At 47.8% G+C, this 11,268-nt stretch overlaps 1 protein-coding gene across 1 annotated transcript in view; it reads right to left on the bottom strand.

Moving 5' to 3' along the window:
- LOC103372724 (metalloprotease TIKI2-like) overlaps window positions 1–11,268 on the bottom strand; it is a 41,237-nt gene that overhangs the window by 23,574 nt on the left and 6,395 nt on the right. Inside the window, exons 2-3 of the mRNA XM_008302431.1 lie at window positions 7,492–7,638; window positions 641–835 (exon numbers count right to left, since the gene is read on the bottom strand). Coding sequence (XP_008300653.1) covers window positions 641–835; window positions 7,492–7,638 — 342 coding nt within the window. The remainder of the gene's footprint in view (window positions 1–640; window positions 836–7,491; window positions 7,639–11,268) is intronic.

The raw sequence follows: 11,268 nt of genomic DNA, 5'->3' as shown, positions 1-11,268 counted from the left end.
CCCTGGAGGCAGCACCACCCATTTTCAGATGCACAAACACAGACACACAGTCATACAGTAAACAGACACACAGGTACCACCCACCACCTGCTTTTGTGAACAAACACACTTATACGTGTGCAAGTGTGCACATACACACACACACACACACACACACACACTTCCCTCAGGACATGCTACACCATTGAGGAAACATTAGCAGCATTAGCCAGGAATGCTAATTGAAACAAACAGCTCACGGTTTCTTCATTTCTGGGGTGGGAGCTGGCTGTTATGGAGACTTCTGTGTGTGTGTTGTGTGTGTGTGTGTGTGTGTGTGTACACTTGCATACACACACAGTTTTTTGTTGTGTTTGTTTTGCAGGCCAGAGATCTGGGAACCATTGTGCACCATTATCGTCCTGCTTCTTCTCCAGCTTCGCTTTCAAACACGAAAGAGCAAATTTGTTGGCCATAAACACACATTAGCGCCGACAGAATCTCTGCTGCAGACCAAAGCTGATCGCTCGTCCTCTTCACAGTTACAGGAAAACACACTCTCTCAGCTCCACCTGCAGTGTGTTTGTAGGGACGGGCTGGAGACGCTGCCATGATGTTCTCTCATGCTGCAGCAACAAACTGAACCCGTACCTCATCATACATGCGGTGTGAAGGTCTTACCTGCACCAAAAGCAAAGAAGTACGTGTGGTTGGGGTTCCTCTGCAGCAGGGCGGACACCCGTCGAGCCATCCGCTCGTTGCGCTTGTAGATGAGCTCCTGGCGGAAGTAGCTGTCGATCTGCTGGGCCGTCATGCGGTCATGAGCTGGCAGAGAGCTGTTGATGAAGTGAGGCAGCTGAGAGGAAGAAAAACAGACCGTGAGAAAACGAGAATTAAAGGCCCTGACGTTCACAGTCCACGGCAGAATGAAGCGTTGATGAATCATTTAAACTGTACATCAAACGTGTCAAAAGAAAGGAAGGGCGTTGGAGAAAACTCGAGATGGAAAGAAAGGAGCGGCTTGAATGGGCGTCGGTGCCCGTTTAGTGCGACACCGGGCAGCCACGAGTGTTTCTGATGTGACAGCTCGACAGGACATGAGCCACGCTGGTCAGCGGGTTGGTTTTCACACGAGAAAGCATCAATACGAGAAGGAGGACGAGGCGGAGAGACGTGTCAGCGCCGTGTGACTAGCTGGACTGTGCATGCACCAGGACACTGCATGCCAGACAGAACCGTGCTGGTTCTGGTCCACTTCTGGCTCCGTCGGTGGATTCAACAGGTTGTTCATCTGTGAAGATGAGCGGCGGTGCAGCAGCACACATAGACCTACATGCTGTCTGTCTGTGTCTGTCTTCAGCCCTCCTCCATCACTTTTTTAATTGTTTCCCTGTATACATACATACATACATATATACTGTATATAAGTATATGTATACAGGCAATAAAACCTGAAATGCGTGAGTGCATCCCTCCTTTGGTCTCTGCTGACGCTGTGTGCTGCCAGTAACACGTCTTTCCTTCGCCGAGGCCTGTTTGTGCTGTTGTGGTTGGAATTCTTTTCCATGTGCTGTAATGGATTTCTTTTTTCTTGTTTCCAAATCATGGCAGTGTCACTAAGTGTATGATGTTGGCTTGATGTCTGCAGACCCGCTGTGCAGATGACCACAGGATCTGGGCTCCATGGTCATCTCCTCACTGCTCTCCCCGCTTTGTTTTTCTAGAGTCCATGTTGTGCTTTCTGGGTTTTCCGTTTCCTTCAGCGTGTTACAGTTTCTACGTGCGTGTAAAAGGTCAAAACCTAAAGTCAGAGGGAGTCTGGGAGTTCTTCCGTTACTTATTTATGCAACCATGATGCACATCTGCATCTCCACGTCCAGGCGGCTCGTTTGCTCCTCCAGGACAGGATGAGCAGCTGCCTGACAGTCCGCCTGGTTTCCTCACTACAGCTGCTGTGTTTAGGGCTGCATCTCTCTGCTTATACGAACACACCTGCGACTACAGTACCTGACAAACGTTAGTACGGTTTGGTGAGGCCGGCTGACCAATCAGAGCTGACGAAGCTTGTCGTGAGGGGAAGACAGAAGGTAAATGATGTGTACGTGTGGAAACATGCTGTGTTTTCTGAACAATAAAGCAGACAAACGTGTTCTAGTTGAACCCAAAAACAAGACTTTAAACATGGAAATGAGCTGAATATGAGCTCCTTAATAAACCTCCGGCTCGACTTTCCTCCATGAGCCAGAGAAGTGATGAGGTTACCTGTGTGCGATGTCCACATGAAACATCTGAAATCTTTTTAAAATTCTGACACATAAACAGTAATTTGTTCTTTTACAATGTTTGACCATAAAATTACACTTTTCAATTATTATTATTTTTATTTTTTTTACTGTATTTAAATTATCAACAAATGTAATTCACAGAAAACTACTTTTATTGGAAAGAAAAATATTATAGAAAATATATAAAAATATTATATATATATATATATAATGTTTTGATGTATATATATATATATTAGGACTAAAAAATGGTAAATAACAGATAATATCCAGTTAAATTACATGCTTTACATGTTGACTGTCAGAACAAACACGTCGTATTTTGTTCGTTAATAGTAATTCCTTCTTTTACAGTCCATGTTTTACTGACTGTTAAATCAGTTAAATATCTTTATTTTACAGGCATTCGCTCTTCTTCTCACCGTTTTACAGCCTTTTCATGCTGGAGTGTTCCACAGGTTTTTATGTATTTCTTCTGGCGCCTTGCTGCCAAATCGGCACTATTTCTTCATGGATTTTTATTTTAATCATTTTCTAAGCGTTTATCTGTGCTTTCTTCAGCAGGACGCCACAAATAACGACTGAAATGACGCGGATTTGGATGAACATTAGAGACTAACGCTGAACAGACGCAGCTGGTTGTGATGATCCAGGAGAGTCTGAGCGTTCCACGATGAGAGAAGAAGAGTTGGGTCAGCCAGAGGTCAAGGTGGGAGTGCAGCGGTAAATGCAGATACGTTATCACAGGAAGGCCATTAGCTGCCTTCTGTCCCGGCCAGAGCAGGAAATGCAAAGTGACAGCGAGATGTTTCCTCCCGTCCTCACTGCTCTGGCTGGTCCCTCATGTGTCCTGCAGAACTTCACTTCCATTCTTTCCTCGTCTCTTTGAAGTCCTTTGTTTTCTCTCCTGTCCTCTCACATTTTCTTCTTTTGCTTTCACGTTTTCTTTTTGAAACACATGATATTGAATAATCAACTTGCATATGAAGCGCAGACCAAAGCGGTTCTGTTGACTTCTGCAGTGAGCTTCACATCAACCTTCATCCTGCTGCTACGTTTGCTTCGATAAAGACAGATTCAGTGCAGGTTCTTTTATTCCTGTTCTGATCTCACGTCTTTTCTGTGCCTGTTTTCTTTCCTTTCTCGCTCCGTCCTTGTTTTGCTGATGGATGTGGGACCAGTCCAATGCTGCAGCGCATTAACCCGTCTGGGCCCGTGGCTCTGGGCTGTGGTCTGGGGCCCGTCGTCGGCCTCTTTCTAACATGATGAAGACTGAGCTGGGAGAGCATCAGAGGATGTCCGAGGCCTCTGGATTAAGTCCTATCTATCAAGAAACACCTGCTCTTTTACAGCCCTGGTAGTTCGCTTTCACACACACCAAAGCTGCTGTAGAGCACCGGCTCCGGTCTCCAGCACCAGGCTCCAGGCTCCAGCACCGGGCTCCGGCACCGGGCTCCAGCTCCAGCACCGGGCTTCGGCACCAGGCTCCAGGCTCCAGCACCGGGCTCCGGCACCGGGCTCCAGCTCCAGCACCGGGCTTCGGCACCAGGCTCCAGGCTCCAGCACCGGGCTCCGGGCTCCAGCACCGGGCTCCGGGCTTCGGGCTCCAGCACCGGGCTCCGGCACCGGGCTCCAGGCTCCAGGCTCGGGCGTCTTGATTGCTGTAGCATGTGTTGGGGAATGTTCATACGTGTTATTGTGACAAAGGGGGCAAACTGCTGTGATTTAAAGCAGGAGGCGTCTCCAGCCAGGGCTGCAGGTGAAACTGTGGCTAACAAGCTCCTGGAGGCCTCTGGGGAGGAAGACCGGAGCAGACAATGAGAGAGACAGATGGGGAAACAGGAGGGGAAAAGAGGAGATGTGTGGCTTTTGTCAAGGCTTAAGAAGAGAAGTCTGAGTCTCATATTGTGCGTCTCTGGTGCAGCTGATGTGGAATCTCTGCAGTGGAGCAGCGAGCTGAGGTTGCATGGCGTGTTGGGTTTAATGGGACTTAAGGATCAGCGAGGGCGGTTGACTCGGCGTAATTGATTTACGAGGAGGGCTTTTGAGTAAATCTGCATTCGAGGGCAGAGAAAAAGCGAAAGCCGCCGCACGTAGCGTCTGAACAGCCTTTCGACGGATGGAGTCCATCGCTGAAGGAGCAGCGGCGATGCTGGGAAGCAGAGTTGGAGGAGGTGAGATGGTGTATTTACGGCTGAGTCCGGGGCTATTAAAGTGTCAGACTATCGAGTAACTTGAGGTTGAGAAGGATTAATACGGCAACGTGCAGATTTGTGGAATTGATGTGCAAGCCTAAAAGTCTGAGGTGACGATAGCGTGATGGCAGAGGAGTGGGTATGAGCGTTCTGCCAACTCAAATCCAGGGTCGAGAGATTTTGGGTTTTTTGAGTGCTGTTGCAGATGTTTCTGGACTGTAGCTGCTACTTGTGCATGTTCTGCTCAATCAGAAACTCCACCATCCTCTAGTCCAACACAACATCGTCTCACTGAAGGAAAAAACAACTGTTGGCCTAAAACGCTGCACTTGATCGGCTCTGTAAAGGACAGAAGGTAGAGCTTGATGCCTTCGGTGCAGACTTTTGATCTTGGTGGTGTCTCAGTTCTGATGATCCCTGAATCATAAATCCGTGGCCAGGTGACACTGCAGACAACAGTTTGAACCCCAACAGACCACAGCTCCTTTGTTTTCCTACTTGCAGGTTACTTTAGATTACTGGGAAGAGGAGGAGAGTGTGTTCACTTCATCACCTAAAAGCACCACCAAACCCAAGAAGCTTTATGTGTGTAGACATGATTTTACGACTGAAAGTCAACCTGGAAGCATTTATCATCGATTGGCACTGAAGGCAGACTCAGATGGTTTTTCTTCTGTCCAGTCGGTAGGAAGCAGGCCGACGTGTGAACCTACGGTATGAATACAGTGTGCAGATGTTGACGTCACACCCACAGGTGCCATTCATTTGGTAGAATAGTCCCGTAAAAGTAAAAGCAAGCTGACATTTTTAAACTATTTTAGTAAAATGTAAGCCTCAGTCTGTTCCTGTGTGATGAATCCTATCAGAGGCAACGTGTTCGGTTCGTGGCTTTGTCGGGACATTGTGAGGCGTCCCTGATACAACATCTGCTTTCCTATAACTGGGGTTTATGTGGGATAAAAGAAGCATGTATTTAAATTCCTGAAAAAAAAAAAGAAAACAACATTTCAAGAACACGCGGCCTTCTTCTTCTTCACTTGACGATGAGGATGGTGGCTCCAGCACCATCACGCTGGCAGCGTCTGACGTCCTCACAGTGACAGTGAGCTGAGAGTTAGAGCGTCGGTACCCTTGAGCTGGGCCAGTCAGAGGAATGGTCCGGGGACCTAAAGCCGCCTCGCCCTGAGTTATAATTTAGTCCTGATGCAATTGAAATGTCTGATTTATCTAAAACTTCCCCTCAGTGCGGTTGTCATGGCCGAGGCAGCCATCAGTAAAGACCAGATACGTGTTCCAGGCTGTAAACGCGCTGACTCCTGTTGTGAAGCGGTTCACCGGACCATGGGGGTCTATGGGGTTGACTCACATTTGGAGCCAGCCTCAAGTGGCCACTGGAGGAACTGCAGCTTTGGCCACTTTGGCGCTGCCCTCATTCTGTTCGTACTGCAGGTTGCAGAAAGGTGTGTGTGCACTGTGTGTTTTGTGCAGAATATTTTTGCGCAACACCAGCAAAAAAACAAACCAGACAAAAGAGTGCAGATAAGTGATGATGAATTTGGTGCTGACTGCTCTTTGGTTCCTCGCTCCCTGGAGCTGGCCCGTTATCACGACGATACCGAGGAGCGTGATCTCAGCGTGAGAGGAATTTAATGTGTGACATCTTTTGGCTGCAAGTTCACGAAATGTGACGAAACCTGTTGCTGAGAGCATAAAGGCAGCGCTGCTTCTCCAGAGCATTGTGGGAAAACATGGGGACGATACCACGGTTCTGTATGTTCTGGAGAAGTGCAGCTGTGGCACCAGTGTTGTGTGTTTTATGTTTTGTGTGTTGTCCTTTTTTAAACTCTGAAGAGCCGTCTGTTTTCACTGACTTCAGTGTGAGGAAAGCGAACAGGGAGTGATGATGCTGTTGATTGTTCTGTCTGAAGCAGAACTGGGTGGATGAACCGAATATATGGACCGTCAGCGGCTGGCTGAGTCCGCTGCCAGGAGTTTCTATGTGGGGGGATTTTTGGATGATTTTGCTCCAATTAACCTGTAAATCACAAATCAAAGCGCGAGCCAATAGGAACTGGCAGCTAGAGTCGAAGTGTGTGAGAAGCAAACAGCAATCAGTGGCCAGCAGAGGTGATCACATGACGTCCGTCTGCCTGTACGTGTGCATGCAGACCCAGGTTTCAGTGTCGACATGTTATGTTCAGGGTTTGCTAGAAAAGGACATAGAGGCCTGATTTTTGCAATGCTAGGTCAGTTCCTGTCTGTCCTCATCAGTAGAGGGATGTTATGAACTAGCGCCCAGACTAACCTGAAGACACTCGACCTGAAGCCAGAGGTCTTCCTGCCATCATGAGCAGCTGCAGCTCTGGAACGTTAACACAGAAAGCTCACAGCTGAAGCTCCAAATCTCAGAGATCGACAGCGTTGTGTTCACAACTAATTCATCCTAACAGCGTCCGTACTAACATTTGTGAGACTAAACCTAGCAGAGGAGGGACTGTTCAGACGGACGTTTGTGAGACTGAGGCCACGTTCACAGTCACAGACGTCATCTTTTACTTTCAGAACAACGTAGCATACGAGCAGGACTCCATCGTAATACTGTGGCTTAAACGCTGACTGTGTTCCTCGTGTGTCCATCACAGCCGCTGCTGCAGAACGAGCCTCGTGTGCACTCTCAGCCACTCGAGCTGATTTATACCTGCAGACACGCTGGCTTGCATAAGTCCGAGTGGATGTCGTCGAACATCCTGGTGTTGTTGGATATGATACGTACTGGGTCACATGAAGTCTTTTCTGGCATTCTGTGTGTTATGGTATTATAGATCTGTGAACACACTGAGATAGGTGGAGAAACAGAGGGATGCAGCTCTACTGATGACATGTAATCCATAAAACCGTAGTGGTGGTTAAATCAAGCAGTATATGTCAAACACTCCAGACTCTTTCATACAGCTGGACAGATGGTGGCCACTTGGAGCATTTCAACCGTCCTCGTTTATGTCTTAGAGTAATGCAGAAGGAAGGCGACCGACCTGCGAGGTGTCGTGGTTGAAGATGATGGAGCTGAGGTCACCACAGTTGTAGTGCGTGATGAGGTCCTCGGTGGTGTAGGAGCCCTGCAGGCTGCCTGCTCGAACGCCCTCATGCTGCAGCAGCGTCTGGTTCAGAGCAAACAACACCTGCGGGGAGAGACGGACAGACAGGAAGGCCGCTGTTACCTCCTGCATCAACAAACTCAGATTTCTGTGCCGTGCGCTCGAGAGGAATTCGCCACAAAGGGGGATAAATTGTGCAAGCGTGGCCAGCGTTCCTCTTTAAAATATAATGTGACCTTAACACACAATGAAGCCCGTTATGCTCGGCGTCTGGGAAACGCCGGTTCTTTTGCAGCGTTTTCATTTCTTTTCAGGATATTTTCATACACTTTCCATACAGGCTGACTACAGGTAAAAGTAGACCACAAAATACATGGCAAGACTCCCCCGGCTTTCTCCTGCAGGAAGGAGAGAACGGGGGAAGAAAAGGGAAAGCTGAGGAGAGAGAGAGAGAGAGCCTTTAAAAATAAGCCTTCTTTCTCTTTCACCAGAACCGAGGTGCCGTAAATTTACAGCGGCCATTAAAATCAAAAGTAAACCCTCTTTAGAGAGAATTTATTGCGTGCAGCCGCCAGCCAGCCCAAAAAAGCCCACAGCTGTCCTAGACACCAGGGGTTAACCTCACTGCTCCCACCCTCCACAATCCCACGCCACCTCTGACTGGTCTGGCAACCCAGACCGGGTTGTCAATCACCGTTAAGCTCTCTTACAGGAACCAGAGGTGTGTTTGACGGAGAAAATCTGTTTTTTTTAACCTCCATTCTTTCTGTATTGCTACAGATTGAAACAGTTCGACCCGGTTGGACGTCTCAGCTGACCTGATCAGAACCATGGACTCCTCTCATCGTATCTTCAGACTCACACCAGGCTGATCCGTGTCTATGATCCTAATTACAGAGAAATCTGACGAGCGCTTTGGAAAATACTGCAGGAGGAACGTCAGCATCCAGCGCGGATGATTTGTGGAGCAGCTTAAGGCCCGTACAGCTGCACAACTGATTGAGGCCGATGTCAAGAAGTCTGGGTCGTAATTCTCACAATTAAGTTATGTTTTCGCAATCATAAATGCCCATATTGTGCATATTGAATGTTTAAACTCCAGGTAACCTTTACGGCGGGATAATCACAACCAAAGCTCTATAAGCTCAACCTTGTGACTCTCCCTCTGAGCTCATTGTGTTTGCTCACCAGTCTTGTGGCTCCTTTTCTTCTGCTTTGTTCTGCTGTTTTTTCATAATGCAAAGAGACAACTGATGAGCTAACGGCATATATGACTCTCTCATTATCCTCCTCTTTGCTCTGGACTTTCCTCCCTCTCGTCTCTCTGCCAGGGCCACATCTCTGCCCGTCCTCCTGCTGTTTTTATTTATTCTTTTTGACAAGCTTCTCCCAGTATGTCCACACTGCCGTGCTGAAATATGGTTTTCGTGCTTTGCTCAGCTCATATCGCAGCTCCAGGATTACCAAATCCAGGAACCCCCCTGCTGGCTTAATAATGACACTATGCCTCGTTTCATTTTCTGTTTCCATCTGCCGTGAGATTCTTTAATCGCCCTAAACTCCAGGTATTCTTGAGATGAGATGCCAGGCCCAGAGAGGGTAAATCTAAGTGGTCAGAGGAGCTCATTTTGCTGCTGTGGGAGCTGACTCTGTGCCAGCGAGTTGCCACTGCCCTTAAGTCCTTGACCCACAGGGCTCTCTGCCACGTTTCAAGGGTTTTTCCAAGAGAAACACCAAAGCAGACCCTGGGCAGGCTCAGGGTCAGGAGCTGGCACGCCACAAACACACCTGCCAGATTTTTTATTTTTCTTCAACGCAGCCAGTTTCAGTAGTTTCCCTTCACATGTCAGAGTGCTCCAGACACGCAGAGGGTGAGTGCACGGTTGGTTGTGTTGTTAAGGGAGTTGTTATTTCAATATTGTCCGTCTCCTGGGGGAAGAACATCCCTGCAGCTGTAACCATGGCGCCCGGGTTTGTGCTGGACTGAATGAGAGCACGTCAGTCACTGCAGGGGAGGCGAGGAGGGAGAAAGAGGGGAAAGGCAAACACTCCCTCTGTGTGTGTGTGTGTGTGTGTGTGTGTGTGTGTGTGTGTGTGTGTGTGTGTGTGTGTGTGTGTGTGCATACATGTGAATACGTGTGCGCTGCGTGCACACACGTGTTGACGGACAGAGTGGGTGTTCTGGTGCTGAAGTGGTCCACTCTCTCTGACAGACCCACTCTTTTACCGCCAGGCACTTTTCAAAGTAACGAACACTGACTCTGTCCGCCGCATACTTTACTCCTGCAGGTTCTCGCTTCTCTCTTCTGTTTTTTTTTTCCTCTCGTCTCGTCTAATACATGCGTGAGAAACTCCCATTGTAATTAAATAAACGCTTTATAAGAACAAAGCTGGAAGGAGCGGGGCACACGGATGGTCTTGGAGCCTGCCATGTGAGAGCAGCACTCCAAAAATTCATTAGCGAGCGCTGGAAAGAAAACAGACAGAAAGGGTCGGGCAGGAGAAGGAGCTACAGAAAGTAAAAGATCTTTGAAAGTTTTTCGAAAATGTCATTTATCAAGATGTGTGTACATTTGCAGCAATTGACCTTGAAGTGCATTAAATCCTGGCTGCTCGCTTGCAACAGTGTGAGCTTGTTTGAAGGTTTTACGGGTCTGAAGCATGTAATGAGTAGGTGCCGATGACAAGGCGCTGGAACCGAGAAAGCTCGCTCTTGTCGGCTACATCACTCCCCTGTTTTACCTCCTTAAATCTGAACCGGAGAATGTGAGTGATGGATGGAGCTAAAGGGCTGCGGGCAGCAATACAACAGCAGGAAGTGTCAAACTGTGGAGGCCAAACACTGGAGAGCAAATCCAATATACAGAACTTACTTTACACAGAAGTTGCTAAAAAACAAATGAACAGCTCAGCAGAAAAAAGGAAGTCACGTGTTCGTGCTGCCTGCTCCGATCTTTTCCCCTCCTCATGTCCACTTTCCCTTTATTTATTACGTCCATTACTCACTTTTTCTGTCACAGCTCTGCTAAAACAATGAGAAACTTTTCCACGTTCCTGCAAACCGACAAGAAAGAAAGAACAAAGGAGGGGAGGAGGAATAGCTTGAGGAGGACAGAGAACAAAAGCCAGAGAGAGCTGAACGTGTGAACGAATGGCACAAGACAAATAAAGCCTTGTTCTCTGTGAGGAGCATGTGTTGGACATATGGAGGTGATTCCAGGCCCTCAGTGGAGGGTTTGGGTTAGCGGTAGCAGATCTATGGGCAAGACCTGGACAGGTTACCGGCTAAAACCAGGCCGTCAGGTGCAGAACAGAGAGACAAAGCCTGCCAGCGTCATGCAGGAGATGTGAGACAGTTTGTTCCTCCTCTTCCTGCTACATCTCTGTCAGCTTCGCCTGCTGTGTGCCACGTCCTCGTCAATATCTCACAACTATATGGCTTCACTTTACCGTCTTCTTCTTTATGTGGATGTATTTCATCAAGAAAAAAGGAAAAAAGAAAAGAAAAGAGAGAAGATGTCGTAAATTCAGGCAGTATAACGTTCTGTTTTTCTTCTTTCCTACCTTCGTCTTGAACCCAGGTTGGAAACCACTTTACACAACGAGCTCTTTTCACTGCTGAAACAGCTGTTTTTTCAGTTTCTAACAATATGAAGCAAGTTAAACGCTGTGATTTAATATCATTGTCCTGTTTCTTCAAAACAAGTGCACGGG

Source organism: Stegastes partitus, unplaced genomic scaffold (assembly GCF_000690725.1).
Source record: "Stegastes partitus isolate 25-593 unplaced genomic scaffold, Stegastes_partitus-1.0.2 Scaffold1815, whole genome shotgun sequence".
Taxonomy (NCBI): Eukaryota; Metazoa; Chordata; class Actinopteri; family Pomacentridae; genus Stegastes; species Stegastes partitus.
The sequence above is the reverse complement of the archived record's forward strand: the minus strand, read 5'-3'. Positions and strand labels throughout refer to the sequence as shown.